Here is a 27,559-nt window from a genome sequence, read left to right as displayed (position 1 = left end):
AGAAATATAAGCAAGAGACAAGTGATTAAAAACTTTTTGATAATGATTACTATTTGCTTTTGCTATAAAAATATTTCCTATCCAGTTGCTTAGCTTGTTCTAAGAGGGTTTAAGGACCTTCTCATTATAATGTTGTTTCCTAAAACAGACTGTGGAGATATTCTGCTTATTACAAGTACAATTATTTTATAAAATTCACGTTTGACTTTTGGGAGAAATATTTAACCATCTATTAAGATTAGAATTATTAAATGTTCCTGCTCCGTTCATTATCATCCACGTTCATTGTTTGGTCTAAAAAACTTTTACCACTGATATTTGGCATGATAATTATATTGCAATTAGTAGGCTTATTTAGAGTAAAGATTACTTCCACATTCTTGCTGTTATGATGTGATTTGTAATAGTGTTAACTGATTAAAATATGTATAATAATTAATTGTGAAGCATTTATTACAAAATGTTTTGAATTTTTTTTTATTTTTTTTTGGGGGGGATTTTCATACTTCTATATAGTTTCTTGGGGGATGATTACAACTGGATGTATGAATTTATTTTTCATGTTTGCAAATGAATTGCCACTACATGTTTGTGCATTGTTCTGTAATCTAGTGAAGGTTGTGAGTAGCATTTTTTTCAATATTAGTTTTAAAATACATAGGATGGACTATTTTATAGACATTTTCTATATTCAGTGCTACTAGTGAATAACTGAGACAATTACATTTTGGTGTCTGACCACAGAGAGTTAAATTTCAACATATAAAAGACATTCAAAATAGTTGAAATAAATGACCATAAAACATTAAATATTTTAATCATCCCCCTTCCTCATGCTAAATATAAAGATAACTTTGATAATGACATAGATAAGGTATTTTAAACCTTCATGACCAGACCACAATGAACAGTTTTGATAGGCATCTGTTAATCCAATAATATTTTTAACCACATCATACCCTAGTGGATTTTAAATAGTTGCTTTCTGGGATTTGGAGAGATAATATTTTGTAAAGGCAAAATTAGAACAAAACAAAATAACACTTATTCATGATTCTTCCCATACTTTGTTCTCTCATTTTATGAATATGTGTAGTTTATGAAATGCAATTATAAGGGCTAAAAATAAAAAGCCAGGGAAGACTATTCTTTTACAATTTGGAAGACTGTACTCCAACACTAAGCTCTATACAGTGCAGTGTTCTCCCCAGCACCTATTTCCTGGGTGCTCCACCCGGCTGTTTTTACTTGCCACGCGGCTCTTGGAGCACAACAGAGTCCTATTATAATAGAAAAAAACATTATTTCTCCTATTAGAACAGGCACTATGTGAGCACTACAGCCAGCATTGTGTGTTAGGCCCCTGCCACTAGTTCGACCAGTCCTGGCAGGTGTGGGCAATTACCTCAAAAAATTTCCAATACTATTGCAAAGTACTGCAACTGCCCCCACCCAGCTACTTCTTAATGCCACCCGGCTGACAAAAATTTCTGGGGAGGACACTGCAGTGGGCACTACCCAAGCCAAGTACAGCGATCGTGCAGCCAGTAACCAAAGGTAACTATCCCTGGCTATGTCACTGGAACCTGAGTGTCATTGATATGTTCAGCGGATGTTCACTTGTCCCCTCTCACTGTATCCCGCTCACCTCTGCAGTTGTGTGGACCTGTCCTCGTAGTCCATTCTCTGACACATACTCGTCTTCTTCCTGTGACACTGCTGGACATATTTCAAAATCTGTGTGTCCCAAATCCTGCAGGTACTGGTAGAGTGGCGAATTCTGAAAAGTCCAAAGCAGAATGAAATGTATTACCAGCACACCATACATTATAATTGGACATCACCCTAACGAGTTTTAGAAGTCAACACTCCTGCTTCTCAGCATTTCACAATCTAAATCCCAGAGGAGCCATATACCACTGCGTACTGTTAGCTGTGCCATTTTGACAAAAAATACAGCATCCGGGTAGTGTTCAATATTGCAGCATTTAATGAAATAACCTGTAAATAATATTCTCTGGAGGTAGAGCATTGTACTGGGCAAGAATGATGTCACACGGGTGATTACATTAATTATTATTGTCTGCTTTTTATAAAGCACCAACATACTAAGTAGTACTGTACATTGAGGAGATCATAACAATAATAATGTGAAAGGCTTGCGCTTTTTCAGCTTCAGAAGCACTCATGTCTAGCTTTGATTGCAGTTGGAAAAGGGCAGTGCCTTTAAATCGCAGTGTATAATGAGTGTTTAAAATGCTCTGTGCGACAAGAAATAATCAAATATAATGTGTTTCAATTGGAAATCAGTTTTATCAAGCACTTCGGGCACTTATCCAAAAAGTTGCAGTCAGTGTTTGGCTGCACTGGAGAGCATAATTCATTTTGCAGTGGAATCAATATTGTATAGAAATTCCATACATATTTCAAACTTTCAGGCCACAATAATATATATATATATATATATATATATATATATATATATATATATATATATATATATATATATATATATATATAGTATTCTCTACACAATTTAGACCTGCACCATTACTCTTACAACTATATTGTACAATAGAAGTGTAAAGACACAAGAAGAAACAATAATTCTATTTATACCATGCAATGATTTGCGGCTCTTCCACGGAGAAGGTGACACAGGTGGCTACCTATTTTCCTACCTATTGTAAAAGGCGAGACACTATTTAATAGTTGGCTTCCTCTGTAGTTAGAAAAGCCCCTTGTCTATGCCAAGCATGTGTGTGCCAGGTATATATACCAGTGCTGCTGGGAAATTCTGTTGCTAATGTATTCCCCATTTTAATGAAGAATGCTTTCACCTTGCCACCAGCACTCTTCACTTACCAAATACAAATTGTACATTTATGCTGTAACAAAAATGAATTATATATTTTTCTTGGATCTTTTCAGGTAGTTAAATGTGAGAAGTGGTTCACATTGCCAAAAACATATGTCGCTTGGCATTGCCAAGTCTGTAAATGCAGATGAAATTCATAATTCAAAGTTATATTTAATGTAAATCAATCTGAGGGTCTGCATTCAAATTAATTAATTAAGAAATTATTTACAAAGTTGTTCTCCGAATTGTATGTGCTAGAGACTTTTTACCATATTATATGCATGCATATATATATATATATATATATATATATATATTTTATGTGTAATGCACAGAGTAACTAAACATGTTTGTTGCACCATCAGCTACAGACATACTTGTATCTACTTCTGGTGATTGCTACATCTGCCTACAGAGACAGGTCCCACCAGGTTATGAATATATTTAAAATGTGCATATCAATTACAGTCAGTGCCAAAAGTTTTGAGAATGACCAGAATTGGTTTTCACAAAATTTGCTGCTTCAGTGTTTTTAGACACTTTTTGTCAGATGTTGCTATGGTATACTGAAGTAAAATTACAAGCATTTCATAAGGGTCAAAGGCTTTTACTGACAATTACATTAAGTTAATGCAAAGAGTCACTATTTGTATTGTTGACCCTTCTTTCTGAAGACCTCTACAATTGGTCCTGGCATGCTGTCAATCAACTTCTGGGCCACATACTGACTGATGGCCGCCCATTCTTATCTAATCAATGCTTGGAGTTTATCAGAATTTGTGGGTTTTTGTTTTTCCACCCACCTCTTGAGGATTGATCACAAGTTCTCAATGGGATTAAGGTCTGGGGAGTTTCCCAAAATTTCTATGTTTTGATCTCCGAGCCACTTAGTTATCACTTTTGCCTTATGACAAGGTGCTCCATTATGCTGGAGAAGGCATTGTTCGTCACCAAACTGTTCTTGGATGGTTGGGAGAAGTTGCTCTTGGAGGAAGTTTTGGTTCCATTCTTTATTCATGGCTGTGTTCTTAGGCAAAATTGTGAATGAGCCCACTCCCTGGGCTGAGCAGCATCCTGAGACCATGAATGGTCTCAGGATGCTTTACTGTTGGCATGACACAGGTCTGATGGTAGCACTCACCTTTTCCTCTCCGGACAAGCGTTTTTCCAGATGCCCCAAACAATCTGAAATAAGAGAAAATTACTTTACTCCAGTCCTCAGCAGTCCAATCCCTGTACATTTTGCAGAATATCAGTCTGTCCCTGATGTTTTTGCTGGAGAGAAGTGGCTTCTTTGCTGGCCTTCTTGACACCAGGTCATTCTCCAAAAGTCTTCACCTCACTGTGCTTGCAAATGCACTCACACCTGCCTACTGCCATTCCTGAGCAAGCTCTGCACTGGTGGTATCCTGATCACGCAGCTGAATCAACTTTTGGAGGCGGTCCTGGCGCTTGCTGGACGTTCTTTGGTGCCCTGAAGCCTTCTTCACAACTATTGAACCTCTCCCTTGAAGTTCTTGATGATCCGATAAATGGTTGATTTAGATGCAATCTTACCAGCAGCAATATCCTTGCCTGCAAAGCATTTTTTGTGCAAAGCAATGATGACTATCCTATTTCCTTGCAAATAACCATTGTTAACAGAGGAAGAACAATGATTTCAAGCACCACCCTGCTTTTAAAGCTTCCAGTCTGTTATTCTAACTCAATTAGCATGACAGAGTGATCTCCAGCCTTGTCAACACTCTCGCCTGTGTTAACGGCAGAATCACTGACCTGATGTCAGCTGGTCCTTTTGTGACAGGGCTGAAATGCAGTGTAAATGCTGTTTTTGGGATAAAGTTCATTGTCATGGCAAAGAGGGACTTTTAAATTTATTGTAATTCATCTGATCACTCTTCATGACATTCTGGAGTATATGCAAATTTCCATCATAAAAACTGAGGCAGCAGACTTTGTGAAAAATAATATGCGTCTCATTCTTAAAACTTTTGCCCACCCCCCACCACCTCCACACACTGGCTAGCTAGTTCAGCAGGTGGCCAGTAAGAGGGCTCTAGGTGTTGGGGAGGGTAGATTTGGTCAGCACCTCCAGCTCCATACTCGTTCTCAAGATAACAGAATTCTCCCTGGAATGGCAGATGGGTAGAATCCATGTTTCAAGAGGCACCTTATAACTGACAAAAAATATAAACAAATAAGGTAAAAAAAAAAAAATGGATCTGTTATCAACTAATATGACCGTCGTTTTGGGAACACTGCAACAACCATATACTACTTATCAGTATTTGTTGCAATCCTTTCAAAAATATACCACAAGGACTGTGTGTGGGCAAAATTCACTATATACAAGTTGTAAACTTTGCTTTGCAAGCAATTTTAACCATCCGTTCAAAAGCAGATAATTTCTCTGAGACAAGAGCACACATCACTTAATATACAGACTTCTAGAGGGCAGGTTCAATTGGCCGTGATATTTCTGAGAACATAGCAGTCACACTTTATTACCGTTTATACAGTTAAAAGTAATGCTTACTTTTGCTCGCACTACTATGGGGCGTGAGCAAAAGTGAGCAGTATTTTCACAAAAAATAAAAATAATAATAATAATAATAATAATAATAATAATAATAATAAAAAACAACAAAAAAAAACCCGCTTTGTAGTCTTGCGGCCGTTCCAGGACACTACACAACAATTGACTCTGTCCCCTGGACTACAAAGAAGGTTCATTTTACAAAATATAAAACATACGTTTTGATACTATTTAACTTTACACAGGCCTTTATAGTCTGCAGTTGTACGATGGTCAAAATTGTGTGACAAAAGCTACTTATAATGGAGATAAAGTTTCCTAGATGCTATGACTCAGATCTATTTCCAATACTTTACTTTGACAAGTTTGAACACAATCTGTGCGAAAGAGGAAAACAGTATGTTTGCTTTGTTACCAGTCTCATCCACTATTTACTCAGCGCCCCAGCCCAGTTCTTGCAATGAACTGTCTGAATACCGTCGGTTATGAGCTCATCTACCTGGGGTGAGATGTTGCACAGAAACTGTATGACACACATACAAATATGAAGGTAACATCCGTCTGATTGGAGTATCCTCTAACAGGATGTTACCTGACTAACAATGCCATTCATTCATTACCAGAAGGCACTAGACAGAGATTCAGCTCACATTCCTTGGTATTTAAGTTAAGTCGGTAAACTCCACTACACATGTTTAAACTTGGATGGCCCAGATCTCTCAAATCTGCATACCCAGCAATATTTGAAACAACAACTTTTTTTTTTATGTACTCTTCACATGAACATTTAAAGGAAAACAAATACTTCAAATACAGTGTGTATGTTTCAAGATAAAAAAAAAATAATTATTTTTTTAAAAACAATATAACAAAGAGTGGTACAGAAGAAAAAAGCGCACAGGAAAGAGCACGTGAAAGTGACAAAAGCTATTGGAGGGGAAATCAGCAGTCGCCATTACTAGGCACAAGAGTGGAAGTAAGGAAGAGTCACTTCTGACAAAATTAATTACTCAACCTTTCACAAAGTACAGCTTTATTATTCATTAGTTACTTAAATTTTAGCCATGGGATCCAAGCAGTGATTTAGGTTTGTAGTCTGACAGAATGTGTAAGGACTATTTTCTCCATTGATCCTCTTTGCCCACTCAGTAAGTATGGAGCTTTAGAACACTTCCAGGGGACAGGTTTGAGGTAACATGCAGAATTTAGGGGACACAGAAGGAACTACTTGTAAACAATAATCTGAATGGTGTTATAATGAATTAGTTAAAATGCAGGATTTTCAGAACAATAGAGCCAGTTACTTATACAGCTATATATTCGTTGATGACCTTCCAGAAAGTTTGATGAGTGGACAACATTAAAGCTGAATACCAGACCCTCTACCCCTGCATCTGTAGCACCTAACCAGCAGACCAGAATATTTTCAAAGCGACAGAAGAGCGGTATCATTTTATCAAGGAGATTAGAACGGCTCTCTTGGATGTTGTTGCTTAGCGAGCTCTTATGAGACATAAAAAAATCTTCGATCATTATTTTAGCATTAGGGTAATGTCTAAATCATGCTCCCAGTATACTACAAATAAATGGATGGGGGCCTCGGATTCCCAGGTATAGTGAATATAAGATGTTGCTAGGATGCTTTCCTGCAACAGTTTACAGCAGACAGCCGATATGGGGGAAGGTGGATTTGGGTTCATTCTAAGAGAAAGAAGAGGGACGGGTGCAACAAAGTTTCTCACTATGAAATGCTTCAGGTATAACCTTCAATGTGACTGAAAAGAGATGGGTGTGAGGTAACTGTCAGAGCCACACAAGAAGGTGGTAACATTCCCTCGAGAGTTGTCCAATTAACATGGCATTTTCTATTTGTACCCAGGCTTTTTTATTTCTATTAAGGCACCCATTTGCCACTCTTTAGGTGACAACCCTTGTAATACCTTACACACCTCTTTAAGGTGTTATCACAGTTATTGCCTTTATATAAAGAGGTATCTTCTTAGACCAAATGAAACATGTAAAAGACGACTGTAAAGGATAAAAAAGAAAAAAAAAAGAAAAAGGTAATGGATAGCCAGGTCTGAACCACATGCAAGAAGTGCGGAAGCACATTCATTTTTAAGATATTCCCCCTGCAGAACCACAGTATCATCTTTTTGGAGAAGGATACAATTTATATCAGATCAGAGAAGCAGGCACGAGGACTCCCAGGTATTTTCAACTGTATGGATGCCCCATAAAAGGAAAGCCACTAAGCCAATTTTTTAAAGAGGCATACATTTTATATCAACATATTTGTAGGTTAGAAATGACACCATCATTAACAATCTGCAGCATAGCAGTAAAAAAGCGACATTTCAGCATGCCTCTTAACAGGTCTGTTTAACACAAGCAACACATGCCATGTAGCAATACGGTTACATAGTAACCCACACAATAATCTCAACCTTTTGGACATTTCTATCAGGTAGAGATATCCGTTTTGCAGCCCACTAACAGAGCGTATCATTACAGGTTCTAGCACAGCAGTTTCCTTTTGTAAATTAAAACGTAGAAGAAAAGTCTATTGTTTGGAACTAGAAGGAATTCATGGTGAATATCTGTCCAAACCACAAAAAGTACAGAATGGAAGGGGTTAGCCACATGGTGCCGAGTCCTGTTTATATAATACAGGAGGAAATGGAACGCTTTACCGATGTTGTCCTGCCTATTCCTCTGAGCAGCTGTCTAAATATCTACCATCACTCTGTGGACAAAGTAGCGTGCACAATCATATCTAACTAACCCCTAAAATACAGCAGTTATGCTCTGCTGAAAGCCAACCTACTGTAGTATGCCAATTTGTCTTACTCTGAAGGCTTTATTTACTAGAATTGTCATGTGCTTATTTTTATTTTGCTGTGTATAAGGACAAAAAAATCCATGTGTAAAATCGGTGTGCCAAAGCATTCATTCTTTTCTCAGATTGCAAATACTAAAAGATTCAAAACGTGTGTCACTGAAGGGCACTATGTCTCCAACATGTAAATACACCTGCTTATATGGTGCTCTCATTTACATTCAGGTGCTTGTTAAGGCCAGCAGCATTCTGAATAAAGGCACTAAAGAAAAAAACAGCAAACACTGTATTCTGCAGTACACATCAGGATCCAGAATATTACGCAAGCTCTACATTTATAGTAGTAAAAACGCCTTATATATTATGTGTAATAACAGACAAGCAACATATTGAAATAAAATACACTGTTGACCAGTTTCTTGAAGAAACCCCAGCAAAATGTCACGTAAAAGTAAACTACAATACTATAATGTAAAAAAAAGTCAAAGATTATCACTCTGTCTTTAAAAAGTTAGAACCAACAAAACAAGAGGTCGGCTTGTAAAGCTGCAAGTGCAACAAATACATACATTTGTTTTTAATATGGCAGTTGTTATAACATTAATGTCTAAAAAAAAGTTGCAATGTTGATAGTAAATATAGACAAATGCTTACCTGATACTATCAGTCAGAAACATTTAAATAAATACCTAATCAAACATTTATTGCTGTTGATTTTTTTTTACATTTTATGTAAATGTCCTTTGTCACCTCAAACTGTACAGAACATAAAATATCTTAACCTAAATTTATGCTCACTTCCCACAAATAATGGATTTGATCTAGTCGAGGTATCTTTTATGATCTACCAGAGCCAATCTTAACTCTAGGGGATAAATGTATTAAGCAATTCTGCAAATCGCCGATATTCCACGACTTTGCAGAGGAAATTTAAAATGGCAATGGCTTTCAAGGCAAGTTTTGTCTTGAAAGCCATTGCCGTTTTAAATTTCCTCTGCAAAGTCACCGAATATCAGCGATTTGCAGAATCTGCTGCTTAATACATTTGCCCCCTAGAAGTTTATACCTCATTTTTTATGAAAGTAATCCAGGTATGGAATCTCAAATCCAAAACCCATATATCCAGGCAACATAGTGGACCTGAAGCAGTGAATCTAAATGAATAAAAAACACAGAGAAAAAGCAAAGAACACCTTCTTTTCTAAAAACTGGTAATGATACAATATTCCACCATATGTAAAATAAAAAACAAAACAACTGTCTCATAATCGTGTCAAGTTAAGTAGATATAAGTAGACTGTGCTTGTAGTTTCAGTAAATCGGCTGAAAACAGAACATAGACATCTTCCACACATATCTAATATTTCAATATGTTAGTCAAGCTAAAATAGGTTTGCCCTAAAAGCTACTATATCTACTGTCTATTATGCATTACATTGTGTGACTCAGCATTCAAAGAAATTCTGATCATTCAGAGTCAGTAAAAATAATCAGTGAAAAAAAAAAAACCAAAACACGTTTTACTTAATGAATAAGAACTCTGGGAGCAGGCGATGGAGAGCTTTGAAGTGTCAGGCACCCTTCCCCAAATGCCAATTCTTTCTGAAACTATGGCACTCTTGCTCTATAGCGGTAATGGTAGCTGTACTGAAAGTGAACACCAAGCTGAAGCAGAACATACACCTGTAGTAAATCAACTCCAGAGAAGAACTTTATTAGTCAGTGTAGTTTCACAGAGTTCTTTATTGTTAGAATGATGATTACTGCTTTGGTGAGATGCATTAGGACTCTTGGAAAACATTAAACACTACAGGCTAAAGTGTTAACATCTGGACAAGCAGTATCTCCAGATAAAGCTGCAGCTCATACCACAACAAATGTTTTTAACAAGTTGGATTTATTCAGTTCAGATAAGATAGAGACATTACACGCATGTATTATTTCCCTCTAAGTTTAATGACAAATACAGACCGTTTACAGGAACTACATTTAATTCAATGAGGCCTCCTGAATAAATCGTAAACGTAGATATGCTTTTTCGGCATTCATGCACTAAGTAGGAACTGAATGGAGACTATCTTCCCCAGTTCATTAAAAGATCCAAGTGTTTCCTAAATGTAATGGTCACAGATACCACTATAAAAATCAAGCTATAAGAGAAATCACAATGACATGTGCAGGTCAAAATGGCTTAAAAAAATAAATACATTTTTAGTGTCAGTCAATAAGACTACAATGCAGGGTAGAAATCTTACTCGACACGTAATTTTTCACATCTCTTTTACAGTTATTAAATGCTATTCTTTGCACGGGTAGTATGGAATATAGCAGAAACATGAAATCAGTTGTCATTACTTGGAGTAATCCCAGTTGTACTATAGCAATAAAGGTTCTGTTTCCAGTAAGAGACTTTTTAAATAGTCTGGCTATCTCTCAATATTACAGAGCAAATGGTAAATACAGAACACCAGACACCACTGAACCGCTAGGCGCTAACGTCTATCATTATACATAAAAACAAGTGGATGCACTCTGTACTCCTGAGAAAGTGTACTTGTTCAAGTCAATGTTTCGGGGCATCTGTGTTATGACTCGCCGGGCTCTCTGTCAGAGTAGGTAGGTAGGTAGATAGATAGATAGCCACTGGGTGTTTAGATATGTTGTTAGTTTAGTTCTTAGATAGATTAGTTTAGGTAGATCAGATAGGCAGATAGATTAGCTAGATAGATTAGCTAGGTATTAGATAGGGTCAGTTAGGTTTGTTCTCTGTCAGAATCTGCCCTCATTCATGCTGTCATTTCTATGTAATGCCTCACCTGGCCAGCCTGTTTCTCCTAGCTCATTCACCTGACTTCCTCATTATCACCTGCAGCCTATTGGGTCTGCTCTCCTTAAATAGCCGGCTAATCCACTGCAGGATTACCGGTAATACATTTACCTTAGTGTTCTGCTTCCTTGTGTTTGCTCTGTTACATGTTCCTGTTGTTTCCTGCTGGCTTAGTGTATTCCCTTGTACCAGACCGTTTCCGTTCCTGACTACTCTGCATTGGATTTCCCTGTGAACCGACTCGGCTCTGCTTTGACTCTTCTCCTGTGTTGATATCCCGTGTACCAGACCTGATTCTGTTCCTGACGATTCTACTATCTACTCACCAGTTCCAGTCAGTTATCTCCTGGACCCCAGGAAAGTCATGCTCCCAGGCATGGCTCCAGTGTGATCTGCAGCTCCTCTGCTCATCCTACCTTATACGAAGACGCAGCCCCTGCAGTATCTCTGCGCTCAGATTTCAACAATCTTCCTTTGGCTGTGGACTCAACCTTGCCACAGGTACTATTGACTGTTTACATATATCACTGTGTGCCTATAATTGTAGTTACCCCTGGCAACCGCCTAAGAACTGTTTTTCTAAAATCTCTGGACTCTCACCGGTACTGTGGGTTGTAGTTACCCCTGGCAACTGCCTAAATTCAGTTTCATCATCTTTACCTATTATTGCAAGTTCCGTTCCTTTCCGGATAAGCACCGGTACAGAAGTTGCTGTGTATCAGGGGACTTCTCTATCAGCTGTTCCTTTATTTATTCGAGTGGCCACGAGTGATATATCAGTCTTGACACCATCCACTCGGTGTCTCACCTGACTCCCTCCTGCACTTCCTACTCTACGGCCTCGGTAACTATTCTTGGGTTCTCCCCAGCCAGTGCACATCTCACGACCCTCTGTTTGTCTACAGCCAAGCCTGTCCCAACCACTAGGGGCAACAGTGAACACCAGACGTTCGGAGCAGACTCCAGGTTTTTCTGTACTGGCTGAGGGAATCCTAACAATCTGTGGCTGAGACACAGGAGTCTCAATGGAGTGCAGTTGGACAATTATTAAGAAATAGTTAGCACTCAGCAGGAAGAAACAGGTACACAGCTGCTTGAATTTAAAATGTATAAATGATGAATCATTCCAAACTTTACATGTACATTATCAAGAAATACATCAAATGCATTTTTAAATTCAGATAGTGAATCGGCCATCACCAGATCCCTTAGTTGGGAATTCTATAGAAGAAATAACTACAGTAGCCGATAAATAGCTCGCATAAGAGAAAAAAAACAATTCCAGGGAGAAAAATAAATTACAATTAGAAAAAATGTGTTTATCCCAATAAGAACAGCTGTAAAGCATATTTCAGATACTCTCTTTAATATACAGGTGTAGCATGCAGCAAATTGTCCTTTAACACTGAGTGCATCTCCTGCCAACATGTAGTCCGTGCGGTACAATTATTCATCCATAATGTTAATGTTACACTTCTACTTAAAAGAAGCAATTGATAGCTTTATTTGCAATATTAATCTGTAGCATCCATGGTCTGAGTGGAGGCAACAGTTATCCACTTGCAGTAGAAACACAGTGATTGACAGTTACCTTAGCTCACACCAGATGCTGCACTAAATGCAAAAAGAACTAATTAAAAATAAGCTGTATGCTGCCTCCCTAAATCCTCAACACTAGACATCTTGTGATGTTTTCCACTATAAAAGGTAGACTACAAGCATGGTGTCCTACTGCTATAGTAAAAGCCTGCTCTTCTGCGCATATCTGGTACCTAAATAAGGAGGAGGGCTGCAATAAACAGACTGTATCCGTCCCAGAGGCTACTTGTCCTGAAAAGTTCTGGGGCTTATACCAACCCTCCTGGGCTGTCAAGAGCCAGGAGAGCGACAACTTTCCTACCACAGTCCCTAAGGTCCCTGTCTATGGTCAAAAGGAGTAAAAATAAACAAATAAATTACACACAATTTCAAAATAAACTTTAATTAAATTAAAAAATGACAACGACTTGTTTTTTTTCAATTATGATTATGAAGCTAAAAGATTTAATTTCCCATTTGAATGATGAATCAAAAAACAGAGAGTAAGATGTACGAAATCACCAGCATCAGAAGACAATTTGAGGCATGCTACATCTGTATACCAATAGTATAAGCTAAGTATCTGACATTAACAGCATACAAACAGGTGTTTTGCGTTGAAACAAAAACATTTCCATTAAGTTACTTCGGCAAACAAGAAGATTGCAACCATATAAATGTAAAAAAAATTAAAAATACCACCTCCTTGAGGGTTTGCGCTGTCTGTCCTTCTAATCTAAGATTGCCCATCATCTGTATGTACAATCACATCAACTCTCACCTGGGAATCTGCCAACTTCAAAGTAAGGGCAGTAACAGCTTGCAGTTTCAACTTCCTGCTCTTTGGCATAAGTGCCTAGCCGTCAACAAGAGATTTCTTGGACTGTGCATTTGAATTTAGTTACTCTACCAGTTTAAAGTCAACTTTCGTTTATGACAGACCATTAGCCAGGGGATTAGGTCAGGCTAAAAAATAACACATTTGACATTTGTCATCTTCTTGTTATCTTGAAAGTGTCACTTTGTCTACCTAGGTAGGACATGAAGAATATGTACAGTAAATGTAAAAATTGTATTACATATTCACATACACCATATAACATTAACCAGTCTAAGAAGAACTGTCAGCCATTTTAAATGCACACTGACATCAACATAAGGAAACTATAATAATAAAGAAGTTTAGAAAATTAAGTTACTCCAACAGCAAGTAAAGTGTGTACCCCAAGGAATATTGGGCAATTCAATCTTTCTTGCTGCCTGTGGTATTTGAATAATTTATGACTCTAAGCTTCCTAATTATTGAACTGTAGAGCAAGTTCTAGCCATAACTAAATACAAAAGGATAAACATTTAAAATTATTACATTTCCATGTTCTTTAAGAAAAATAGTAAAATGAAAGCAGCAATCCCATAATAAAAAGTGTTTTTTAACATGAATCACAGTGGCAGGCTATAAGAAGAATGTTGCCATTTTTCCTTGGTTAGTTTCTTCAGGCTGCTATTAATGATTTATAATTCTACACAGTGTCATGTACTACCAAGGTAACCACAGTCACATGATGCAGTGAAAATAGAGGCTTTGGAATGCCCATCTGAGCTCTCTGCTCTGTAATATCAAAGTCTTCCCCTCTGCCTTAACATGACAATGTGAGAACTGTGAGCTTGTGTCTGCGAACATGGCAGATATATGTTGCAACCTCTGGAGATATTTCGGAAAGGAAATAATGATTTCCTCAAGCACAGCTAAGAAAAATGACAGATCAGATGCATGCTTAAAAGGTACTTAACAAGAAAAAAATAATTTGTACATGTCATTGCTGCTTTAAAAGTAATGAAACATGTAGTGTATAGCATGCCTAATCCATAATTTGAATGGGCAACCAACTATGCTTTACTAACTTTTCATAAGGTGCCTACACATGAACCAAACCCGCTACACCATCCAGGTCTCCAGCGATCGGTTAATTGGGCTATACCTGTGGATGGCCAAATAAGACAAGTTCCGGCTGAGCTCTCTAGCCGAGTGGCTGTATCACTTGTACTTCAACGCTGCTTGTTAGTGTGTGCAGTCCATGAAAACAACTGCAGGCCAATAATGGCCATTCATGTACAAAATGCAACTTTCAGCCTTTCCAATTATGATCCTTCCCGATTTTGTGTGGCCAGATTTAAGCCCACGGATGCGAACATAAGTAAAGCATGTAGAATGCAGTTGCAGTATCCAAGACAAAATTTGATATAGAGACAAATTACACACAGTCAAAATGAGCACACAATCCTTTAAAGAATCACATACAAGAAAATTTAATGCACAGTTATTAAAACAGCCATGAGCCCATGATCTTACACAATGAAGATTAAATTAGCATTAATATGACACATTTTGAGCATGGAGGAGTGAAGCCCTTTTCAATTACCACCTAATTGATTACAAATAAAATCTGTCAGAGAGAATGACTTATTTAGTTCGCTTTGTATTAATGTAAGCAAGTGCTGAAGGGGCTGTGGTACAATACAATTAAGGAAGGATGCACTAGGGATATAGTGCATTGCATAATATTAAACTAAGCAATGAAACTATAGCAAATTGATTATAACATGTATCCAATTCAAATGGAAGATTCAGCAGGAATTTGACAAGCACATTTTACTTCATAAGCAGTGCTGCAGAATACAGTTGTTTATATGTAAGCAACAATATGAACTATACATTAACAGTGCAGTAAACAATAAGCAGAGTTATTAAGCAAATTAGCAATACATTTTAAAACAAATTAGACACTGACATAAAATATAATGTGGATTAATATAATATAATTATCCCCATATAGGTAAATGCCTGTGACCAAGCTAACAGGACTCCAAATCTCTTTAATAAATAAATCAGCTTTCGCATAAGTAATCATACTTAAATCCCAATATCAGTAACTCATAAGAACACACAAACATCAAATGGGAAACTTACTGTGAAGAAATTAGTGTGTACAAGACATATCTGAAGTATAATTATAAAAGAATATGCATTGCATTACCTCAACACCTGTCATTCAGTCTACTGAGCTGCTACAGGCAACCATCACATGAGCACAGCTTCCAAGTGTTAAAGATGAAAAAGAAATAAAGATGCCAGTGTGCAGTGCGAACGCCCACAAAGAGGTCAGCAGAGGAAAATATGCTATTGTCACCCACCTCAAACACCACTTCTTCATCAAACTCCGCAGTCATTGCTGTCCGCCATGCCACCCCGCGCGGCACTATGGGAAATGGAGTCTTTAGCAAATGATGTCACCCAGCAAACTGCTGCGCGTAACTGAGTGACGGGAACTACATCTCCCAGTCACCAAAGCGGCTGCAATGTTTAGGCCGCGACAGGGATAAAATGTTGTCCCTCCCCCTGGAAGAGTGGATACCTAGTCAATGTGTGTAAGCAGGAAGCGCTGTACACTTTGTGCTTGTAGCTAAATCCCCGTTACTCAATTGTTCACTAGTGGAATAAGACTTAAAGGACATTATCTTGCAAGATATAGCTGTACGCTGTGTGGTGGGCACTACATTAATTACTGGGTTATACACAATTACCACTTTTGAGTGATGCTGATAAGGACATTCATACATAGACATTACTAGAGCAGTGATAGACAACATCATACACTTAAGGGTCTGCATATGGTGTGGTCTTCTAATGGTTGAAAAGGGCCACTAATCTCAGTAATAGGTTAAAACACATCCGTAATAACATATCAGCAGGCATTTAAGTGTTACAAGCTATAACAAACAAATCTAACAAAGAATTAAGGAGCTGCGAGTCGCAGGTGAAGGCTAGGATGGCCGCTTATTGGCCTACAGAGTTTAAGAGCTTTATACTTTACTACAACCACTTCAGCAAGGTGGGAGGTGTTGGTAGCAATAAGGGGTAGAACAGGTTGCAACTGCCAGTGCCGTAACTAGACATTTTGGTGCCCTGGGTGAGACAGGGCACCGGCGCCCCCCATCTTAAGTGGGAGTATCATTTTCTGAGTGGGCGTGTTCAACCTCCTGTGGGGTGTGGCTAGTGCTTTACCAGTGCTAGACAGCACTGAAACCCCCTCCCTCCCCATTCTTCACATTCTGGCTTTGTAGGGATATTTATGTAATGAGCATTCATAGAATCACAGTACTTTCAATGCAGCTATCGCATGCTAGCTGTGTAAAAAAAATTAATTGGTTATTGAAATAAAACTATGAAACAAATTGTAACAAATAAACTATATTTCTCTTTAGAACTCTGTAACTAAAATAAACATCTTAAATAAAGAATACAATACAATAAATAAATGTTATAAGTTTATAGAGGTGCCTTCCTAGCCTTCACACTGGCAAACTCTTTTATGATAGTGTCAAAGTTAATGGAACTTGTCAGTTTATGTTCAATGGAAAGAATTGCCGAGTTTGAAAGGCGTTGTTGTCCAATTGAAGACTTCAAGTAGTTCTTCACTAGTTTTAATTTACTGAAGCTGCGTTCACAAGATGCCACAGTAACAGGTATACTGAGGAAGATGCGCAGAGCTATTTGGATATTTGTATATGCCGAACTCAGGCACCACTCATGTATGAGGTTTAAAATATCCTGTGGTGTTGCTGTGCTGCAATCTGGGAGGATGGAAACTGCCTGGAATTTGAAGCTTTCGATCTCTGTCACAATTTCAGTGGCATTGAGATCATTAGAGTACTTCTGTGCCAGGTCAGAAGCACACTTCTTCAGATCAGTTAGTGGCATGTTGGAGAGGGCAGACCCAGTAAGAAACTCAAAGTCTGAAGAGATTTCCATCAATGTTTCACAACGCCACTTCAGTTGTGCATTGACAGTGTCCAGTACATTAAAGAATTCTTTTCTGAAAACCTGCTCAGTGGACATACTGGAACCCTCATCTTCAGCTTCTTCATAGTCAATCCTTCGTATCTTCCTTTTCCTCTTCATAGGAAATTCCATAGGAAGGTCCATAGACTGAGCATGAACAGCCGCATCTTTCAGTATAACATCAACACCTTCTTCACGCATGTGCTGTAGTCCATTCTGAAGTCCAATTATCAGTTTTGCAGCTCGGTCAACAGATAATCCTTTCTTTTGCAAAGCTTGGTTGACAAAATCAATATTGTTCAAAATTCTACCCCACATTAGAAGTAAGCAAATGAATTTAAAATTAATTTGCATCACAAGGCTCTCAGCTGAAGAACTTGTTTCTCCACATGTCGTCATCTCTACGCTGACGACATTCAACTCTACATCTCCTCGCCTGACCTCTCCCCCTCCCTTCTCTCTCGTATATCCGACTGCCTCTCCGCCATCTCCTCCTGGATGTCCTCGCGATTTCTCAAGATCAACATCTCCAAAACGGAGCTCATTGTCTTTCCTCCCCCCAGGCTCCCCTCCCACCACGACCTATCACTGTTAATAACACCTCCATCTCTTCTGTCACCCAACTTCACTGCCTAGGCGTTACCTTCGACTCTTCTCTCTCCTTCACCCCCCACATTCAATCCCTTGCCCAAGCCTGTCGCTTCCAACTTCGCAACATTGCCCGCATCCGACCTTTCCTCTCTCAGGATGCCACCAAAACTATCATCCATGCACTCATTATCTCCCGCCTGGACTACTGCAACCTCCTCCTCTCCGGCCTCCCCCTCTCCCATCTTGCCCCCCTCCGCTCTATTCTTAACGCGGCTGCAAGACTCATCTTCCTATCTCACCGCTCCTCCTCCGCATCCCCTCTCTGCCTTGCCCTACACTGGCTCCCCATACCCCACAGAATCCTTTTCAAACTCCTGACCACAACGTACAAGGCGCTCTCCCAGTCCACTGCCCCCTATATCACTGACCTCCTCTCCATTCACACTCCTGCCCGCTCTCTGCGCTCGGCCAATGACCGTCACCTCTCCTCCACTCTGATTACCTCTTCCCACTCCAGAATCCAAGACTTCTCCCGCGCTGCCCCCCTTCACTGGAATGACCTGCCACGCTCTATCCGTCTCTCCCCCACTCTTAGCTCCTTCAAACGGGCACTAAAAACCCACCTTTTCCTCAAAGCCTACCCACCTTCCACCTAACCCTGCCTCCCCTCCTTTATACGCCAACTCATTCCCTCTGTACTTGGGTGTTACATCCTAAGGGAGGGTGTTTTGTTCACCCTCCCTTAGGATGTAAGCTCATTGAGCAGGGCCCTCTTCCCTCTTGTGTCCTTACTAGCTCTTCTGCTCCATCTCTACCGCATTAGCCTGCTTAGAGCTCCTGAAGTGTCAGTATTTTTTGTTTACTGTTCAGTAATGTAATACCCTGTACTGTCTACTGTTTGTGCATTGTACGGCGCTGCGGAACTCTTGTGGCGCCTAACAAATAAAGGATAATAATAATAATAATAATGTCGTCTGATCGTATATCTTGTGCAGTGCCTCAAGAACTCCTGGCAATTGGTTACTTAAGGACCTGATAGCACGTGCTTTTGAGGACCACCTGGTGTCATTGTGACCTTTGAGGGTAATTTTGAGAATGCCTGTTAAGGTTTCCCATCTGCGTGTTGAACTTACAAAAAAATTAAACAGTCTCTGAACAGTTCCAAAGAATAATGCCATATCAACAGAACAACTGGCTGCATGAACTCCTACTAAATTAAAGGAATGTGCAGCACATGGAACAAATCTAGCCAGATTGTTAACTTGTTTTATTCTTGCCTGCACACCATTATATTTTCCTGCCATATTTGCTCCGTTGTCATAACCCTGTCCACGAATATTATCAGGATCTAATCCATCCTTGCAGAGCTTCTCTTCTATTTCCACAGCAAGACCACTACCTGTCTTCTCAGTGGTTTCAATAAAGTCTATAAAACTCTCTTCAACACTGCATTGTCCATCTGCAATTCTAACATATCTGATAATTTCACAGAGCTGTTCCTTGTGTGAGGTGTCCGGAGTGCAGTCAAAGATAATGGAATAGTATTTTGCTTCTTTGATTCGGTTTATTATTTCTTTTCTCACAGTGTTACCAAGAAGGTTAATAAATTCATTTTGAATGACTGGTGAAAAATAGGAAACACTGCCTTTCTTATGCTTTTCAATATGACCAGCTAACTCAGGATTGTAATGGCTAATCATTTCCAGCGCATTAAGAAATATCCCTGAGTTGGGTTGGCCAATTTGGTCACATGAACCATGAAGAGCAAGATTGTTTTTGGCACAGAAAATAATTGCATCAAGAACTATTTTTAAAACAGTGCGCCACTTCTCCTTTTCTGAAGCTATAACGGTTTGGAGTTCATGGTCAATTCCATGACCAAGTTTTAAATGCATCGCTAAAGACCTCCAACTTAAATAATTTTGTAGATGCTCAGGTGAGTTTTCATGTTCTACAATCCTGGGATTTAAATGCCTCCAATTAGAGAAGCCTTTATGTGGGTTTGCAATGCTTGGAGTTAATGCAGATTTAATTCCAAAAAGCATACAGGGAAAACAAAATACAGCTCTCTGCATTTCAGAGTACATAAGCCAGGTTCTCTCTACGGTTTCTCCATTAGGTGCATTTTTAATGAACCAATCCTGACTAAATCGCCTCCCGTCACTAGTGGTTGAGAGTGTAAAATTGGAATCTTTCTGTTGCTCTGGTCCATGTCTCACTAAACAGCACCTCACATTGTCCGTTATGTTAGGCCAAAAATATGGATCTTTAAACCTAAGGCCCAAAATTTCATTACTTGTGCTGTCAGTCTCATTTTCTACATTAGGGTCCACGTCAGTAGTACCAGTGACGGCAGGAACTTCTTCCTGACTCTCTGGCACAGAATGAGAAATCTCTAGTGGTGCTGACTCCGCTCTAGAGCTCCCGGCACCTTCATCGCTGGCTGACTTTGTGAGCCAGTTCTGAAAATGATGGGAAAGCTTACGAGCTTCCTCTTCTCTACGTCTCCTCAGCTTTCGGAATTCTACATCAGATGGCTTCTTTGGGGGCATCGTTTATTACTAAAAGATAAATTTGACTTTAGTGGTGTGATGTAATACCTTACAATACTCTGCACTCATCATGAAGATTAAAAATTAAATAAAGAGACAGTCCCAGAAGATATTAAGCTGTGAAGGGAACCTTCTACGATAAGGGAACAGAGGACAACACAGTGGACTGCAACACTGGTCGTGATAACCACACACAAAGTGCCTAACCTTCAATGTGTCTCACTAATATTCCTGAAAACTAAACCGAAACCCAACGATGCTCCAATAATAAGCTAGCTGTGAATCTCAATAAAAATTGTAATGTTCCTCCAGGATTAGGTGAAAAAACTTGTATCAAAGAGAAAGAAAGAGAGAGAGAGGGATCTCCCCCAGCAACACTACTACCAGTATAAGAGCTGCCTCTCCATTTGTATAATAGAGATGCAGAATTCTCAGTTACACACGTTTGCAAATGCATAAAAAGCCAAATGCATCAAAATGCATATATATATATATATATATATATATATATATATATATATATAAATAATATATACATATACACACACAAAACCTAATTATGTGTTATATATTAGAATTGGCCTTACCATTCCTCTTTCAGTGATGGGGTGCAAATGAAACGACTGGTCTGTCCACGGTGCCGAGACAGGTCAGGTGGCGTGTTTCTTCTTCTCTAGTTGTTGTACCTGGTCTGGGACACAGGTGTAAGCCGTTCTAGAGAGGTGTTCCCCAAAAAAAATGGCTTCAATCAAAAATACAAATAATATAGCAATCCCAGACAGTGTAATATTTTCCTGTACATGTTGCCCTTACAATCCCAAGTGAAAGGTGATGGTATATTGTGAGAAATACAACTGATTGAATGGCGATGTCAGCCTTATATTTTCCTGCATATTAAAATATATGGAGTAAAAATCGTTATTTTTGATGCATTAATAAGCAACAGACTCCACTAATAGGTCCAGCAGGTGACAGTGTTCTCATTCAGGTGTTTTGACCATAAGAAAATATGTGTTCTCTGATTTTAAAGATGTCCTTGCAGAAATAAATAAAATAATTCCTTGTATTTTTTTGAAACGTTTATAATAAATCTATTAATTGCAGATGTGGAGAGGTGTTTGGTTGCATATGGAGAAAAATCCGTAGCAGAAAGAAAGAAATAATAATGCCCCTGTATAGGTCATTGGTACGGCCTCATCTAGAATACTGTGTCCATTTCTGGAGGCCATTTGTCCAGAGGGATATAAATACATTACAGACTGTACGAAGAAGCCGGGACAGCTCATTCTGATCACAACCCGCGTTCAGTATTGTACACACTTATTTAGGCCTTGCGCACTCCCGAATTGAGCAAGGAACGTGCCCCGTTGAATTTGGGTGCAGGGTTGCTGTGCTCTACTACACAGGACGCTGCAGGTAGGTACATAGCTGTCAGCTCCTTCAAAGCCGGCTGGTCTGGTGGCATTACAGTTGGTCCCCCCAATTTTACCATAACCAGCACTAGGCAAGCCAGGTGGCACTATAGCAGGGAGATTTATAATGGCCAACGTCATTAATGCCCCTAAAACAGACCATAGCCTTCTAATACCTAAAAACAGACAATTCTTATATAACCCTCCTTAGGGAGACACACTTTAAATCTCCTTACCCCTCATGGATGGGCACTTTTTTTTTCTTGTGTTTCTGCTCATCTGCAGAAATCAACATCAATGGCATGGTGATAATTATAAACTGTAGGAACCCATTCATTGCTGCCTCCACTATAGGTGATCCAGAAGGCCATCATGTGAGATTACCATCACCTTTTATGTGATCTTTGATCAGAAATTGAAAGAATCAGAAAGAATATACCCACTTTTTAGTTCCATATCATTTCTACAAAATTTATTTTAATGTTAACATTAAAGTGTTAAAAGATCCCCATCCCCCCTCTCCCTCTCCCTCTCCCTCTCAAGTTAATTACCTTTTCAGCTTCAGTTTTTTTTTCCTTTCCTTTCCTGCTCACTGATGCTCTTTTTCTTTTACAGCCAGCCCAGGTAGTCCTTGCCGTTTGCGCGCCTGGAGTCAAGCCCAGCCCTCTGTGTAAATCTCTGCTCCTCTGCCCCCAGCAGCATCATGACCTCTGATGCTGCAGGGACAGAGGGCAGAGTTAAAAAGTAGGAGGAGTCGGGTGCCGGCCGCCATCTTGGATGCGCCGGGCGGCCGGCAGTCTGAATCTGAGGTCTGTTATTTTTTTTTCAAATTTTTTTTTTCAGTGCTCACACAGAGGTCGGTGCTGGCGGCCACTGCGCCCCCTTGGGACTGCGCCCGGAGCGGTGGCACCGGCCGCACCGGCCTCGTTACGGCTCTGGCAACTGCACTCGGATGTGGTAGAGGAAAATGGGAAGTGACCGGTAAGATGGAGTGGCATCAAAAGTTATGCCTTAGATGGCATAAGTGGTATAACTCCCCTGTATTTATGGTAGCCCATACACTTATTGGTTAGGAGAATCAGGTTATATATAGTATTGCATGTTATTTATATAACTTCAACATTATTTAGTATTAACATTTACACATACACACAGAGAGAGAGAGACTGACTAGGTTCAATTTTTTGATAGCAGCCAATTAACCTACTAGTATGTTTTTAGAGTGTGGGAGGAAACCAGAGCACCCGGAGGAAACCCACGCGAACACGGGGAGAACATACAAATTCCATATTCATATAGTTATACATATGATTATTTGATACATTAATAAACACTTTTAATGATTTTAGGGGCATATTCAATTAGGTTTGGTGATTGCGATTGCATGCAGGTACCGCAACATTGTAGATTTCCCTTCGCAACCCTATGGGGTGTGCATGGAAATCCGTGGTGCTACTGTAATGGGACTTGTACAGCCGTGCGTAATCGCGATCACCAAATCTAATTGAATATGCCATTTACAGTATCTGAGTGCTTTGTGCTTAAATGTTGCTGAATCTTCTCTACCTTTGGAGCTATGCACTCAGGCTCAAAGCTGGATGTCACTCACCAGACTGTTAGTTCCTCTGGCTCAAGACCTAGGCCTCTTTCCACCTTGCCGGCGCCTGTCTTGCGCCGCGGCCGTCCGCCATCTTGACCAGGGGTCTGCGCATGTGCAGACCTAAAGACTGTTAAAACCTTGTTCCTCTCCTCATTGGATGATTAATTACTTCTCACTATTTAAGACACCTGCTGCCCTACTACCTTTGCCTGTTCTTGGTCCTCATTCTGCTGAGGTAACTAAGGAGTTCCCTGTTCCTGTTTGTGGTACCTGTTTGCTGTGGACGCTACCTCGTATCTTATCTGCACCTGGACAAGTCTCTGCTCCACGCCAGTGGTAATACCTGTCAGCTGCAGACCGCTCAATGCTATCTCGTATCTTACCTGCTCCTGGACGAGTCTCTACTTCATGCCAGTGGTAATACCTGTCAGCTGCAGACCGCTCCATGCTATCTCGTATCTTACCTGCTCCTGGACGAGTCTCTACTCCACGCCAGTGGTAATACCTGTCAGCCGCAGAGCACTCCACGCTACCTTGTATGCCATTTATTACCGGGACTAAGTTTCTACTTTGCATCTGTAGTGATAGCTGCTAGTCGCTGACTTCTCTACTACTCTGTATTATTGGCTGCTCGTATAGACTTTCCTTATGCTGTGAAGCATCCGTCTGTTTCTAGTTTACCTGCATGCTAGGCACTTCGGAACCCCTGATTCCCAGCTACTACTGGTCATCATTTTCGCTTTGTTATTGTTAGTGGTTGCGGCGGCCGCGGGCACCGCCGCGACTCTCATGGGTCTGCTAGTGACGTCCCGGCCGTTACTACAGCAACCAGGGCGTCACTTCCGGTCTCTGTGTCCTGGTTGTCTGGGCAATAACCGTGACGCTTTGGTCTCTCTGACGCCGCACCCGGCCAGCTGTTAAACAGCCGGGCGCGTGCGCACAGGTTTAGGTAGGGCCAGCCCTGCATACCTGTTAGGATCAGCCAATCAAGGCTGATTAAAGCTTTAGTCTACTGCTGGCACTCTGCAGACACGATTGGCTGCAGGCTCTGCATATCTATTATACTGCAGCTGAGGACACATTCTGGACTGTGTCCTGATTGGCCATCTGTACTATTTAAGGCAGTGAGGACTGAGCCTCACTGTCGGTTATAGCGTCCTGTTCCAGTTCTGCTGCCTGCTTCTCTGTTCCTGTGATTGGTGTTTAACCTGTGATTGACTACCCGTGAATGACCTTTGCCTGTTTCTGGACCCTGAACCTCTGCTTCTGACCCCGACCTATTGCTTGAACCTGGACCTTGAATCTCTGCCTGTGACCCCGATCCTACGCCTGTCTTTGGACCCTGCACCTGTGCCTGTGACCCCTGACGTTTGGTTTGTTCCTGGGAAACGTTTGTCTGCTACTGGCTGGCCCTTGCCTGAACCCCACGCTGTCGTCTGCCATAACACTCTCTTCCTGGGTTCTCCTTCACCGGTACACATCTCACGACCCTCTGTTGTCTGCAGCAGAGTTTGTCCCCACCACTAGGGGCTCCAGTGAACACCAGACTTCAGAGCAGACTCCGGGTTTTGTTGTACCGGCTGGAGGGGTTCCTAACAGTTATCACTATTTCTACTACTCAGAGACTATATATCTTCTGGCATTCCTCCTCCTATCCAGCTCAAGGAGATCCTTGTTCTATTGTGTATAGCTGTATCTGCCTATTTACAATACTCCCCATGGGGCCACAACCTGCACGGTGGAAGCCGCTAAAACCCATACTTCCTTGCGGGAGTTCCTGTAGAAGACCAGCCACTGTGTTAGATTCTGCGCCTCTGGTGAGTAAATCTACATCTGGCAAATTCTGGGTCAAAACTCCTAGTGCCCATGACAGTAAGAACAGGCCATGACGGACCCAGGTTCGGAACCAACAGCTAAGGATTTGCTGCAACACCTGGTTACCCGGGTGGAACAACAAGATGTTCGTCAGCAACAACTACTGCAATGTCCCTAGTCTCTCGGGGAGATCCCTTGCAAACCACATCTCCTATTTTGAATCCTCCGGTGACTTCTTCTCTCCCAGTGCCATCCTAGGTGTCTACAGCCTCTGCTCTACACCTGCCTACTCCTTCAAAATTCGATGGAGATCCAAAAGCTTGTAGGGGCTTTCTCAATCAGTGCTCCATTCATTTTGAACTCCAACCTCAAAATTTCCCTACTCATCGTTCTAAAGTGGCTTACATGATTTCTTTGTTTTCTGGACAGGCTCTGGCATGGGCCTCCCCTCTTTGGAAAAGAGATGACCCTCTTCTGGAGGATAGTACCATGTTCATTGCAACTTTTCGAAGAATTTTTGATGAACCTGGCAGTGTCATTTCTGCTGCATCTAGCATCCTCCGGCTGCGCCAGGGATCCCGTTCAGTAGCACAGTATGTAATCCAATTTCGCACACTTGCCTCTGAACTCCAATGGAATTATGAGGCGTTAATCGTTGCCTTCTGGCAGGGTCTTTCTGATAAAATTAAAGATGTATTGGCTTTGCAAGAGTTACCTTCTTCCTTGGACGCATTAATATCTTTGTGCAACCGAGTGGACATGAGATTCCGAGAAAGAAACTCTTAAAGGGAGTCCTCGTCTAAAACACCTGTCCGCTTGGCATCCCGATTTCGTCATCCTTCTCCGCCGATAGAACCCATGGAACTGGGACGTTCCAGACCAACCCCGGAAGAGAGAGAACGACGGTTAAAGAATAAACTCTGTATCTATTGTGCTGATCCAAATCATATGCTGAATTCATGCCCCAAAAAGTCAGGAAACGTAAGGCCCTAACCTGTTCTGGAGAGGTAAGGTTGGGGTCCCTGGAATCCTCTCTATGTCATCTGAATTCTAAAACTTGCTCTTTCGCTGTCACGGTTTCAACTGCTACTAATTCTTTTACGTCTCAAGCACTCCTGGACTTTGGAGCGGCTGGAAATTTTATCTCGAATACCCTAGTACTTCAGTGGTCCTTACCAGTGATCCCTTTAGAAAAAACCATTGTCATCACGGCCATTGATGGGTCGCAAATTACCAATGGAACTATCACTCAACGTACCATTCCTCTATCTCTTCAAGTTGGGGCCTTACATCAAGAGCAAATTTCCTTTTTGGTCCTTCCGGCTATCACTAGTCCTATCGTTCTTGGCCTTCTATGGCTTCAGCTCCATTCCCCACAAATTGACTGGAACGTTCCGCAAGTTGTATCCTGGGGTCCAGATTGTCATCATTGATGTCTGACTCAAGTCCTTCCTGTGAAAGTGAATAAATCCTCTATAGAACCTTTTTTGCCTGGTCTTCCTCCACAGTATGCCCCTTTTGCTGATGTATTTGAAAAAGTTCAGTCAGAACGTCTGCCGCCTCATCGGGCTTGGGATTGCCCAATAGACTTACAACCTGGCAAGAATCCTCCAAGGGGTCGTGTATATCCTCATCATCACCATTTATTTATATAGCGCCACTAATTCTGCAGCGCTGTACAGAGACCTCATTCACATCTGTTCCTGCCCCATTGGAGCTTACAGTCTAAATTCCCTAACATACAGACAGACAGAGAGAGACTTAGGTCAATTTGATAGCAGCCAATTAACCTATTAGTATATTTTTGGAGTGTGGGAGGAAACCGGAGCACCCGGAGAAAACCCACGCAAACACGGGGAGAACATACAAACTCCACACAGATAAGGCCATGGTTGGGAATTGAACAGTGCTGTGAGGCAGAAGTGCTAACCACTAGGCCACCGTGCTGCCCCTAATATCCTCTCCCGTTACCTGAGACCCAGGCGATGTCCGATTATGTTAAAGAAAATCTCCATCGTGGTTTCATTCGGCCATCTACTTCTCCCGCAGGAGCGGGCTTCTTTTTCGTTAAGAAAACAGACGGTTCATTAAGACCTTGTATAGACTACC

The 27,559-nt window shown here is 40.6% G+C and overlaps 1 protein-coding gene across 3 annotated transcripts in view; it reads right to left on the bottom strand.

The window, feature by feature from the left end:
• VEZT (vezatin, adherens junctions transmembrane protein) overlaps positions 1-15,942 on the bottom strand; it is a 59,492-nt gene extending 43,550 nt beyond the window's left edge. For 2 of the 3 annotated variants that reach the window (XM_075209414.1, XM_075209415.1), the window contains exons 1-2: positions 15,833-15,942; positions 1,649-1,780 (exon numbers count right to left, since the gene is read on the bottom strand). In XM_075209414.1, the coding sequence (XP_075065515.1) occupies positions 1,649-1,780; positions 15,833-15,868 (168 nt within the window). In that variant the 5' untranslated portion in view covers positions 15,869-15,942. Of the gene's footprint in view, positions 1-1,648; positions 1,781-15,675; positions 15,809-15,832 lie in introns of those variants that run through there. The other variant, XM_075209416.1, reaches the window with a different exon arrangement.
• Between the last annotated feature and the right edge of the window lie 11,617 nt (positions 15,943-27,559).

Source organism: Mixophyes fleayi, chromosome 4, assembly GCF_038048845.1.
Source record: "Mixophyes fleayi isolate aMixFle1 chromosome 4, aMixFle1.hap1, whole genome shotgun sequence".
Classification (NCBI taxonomy): domain Eukaryota; kingdom Metazoa; phylum Chordata; class Amphibia; order Anura; family Limnodynastidae; genus Mixophyes; species Mixophyes fleayi.
Note: the sequence above shows the minus strand (reverse complement) of the source record. Positions and strands in the feature narration are given on the sequence as shown.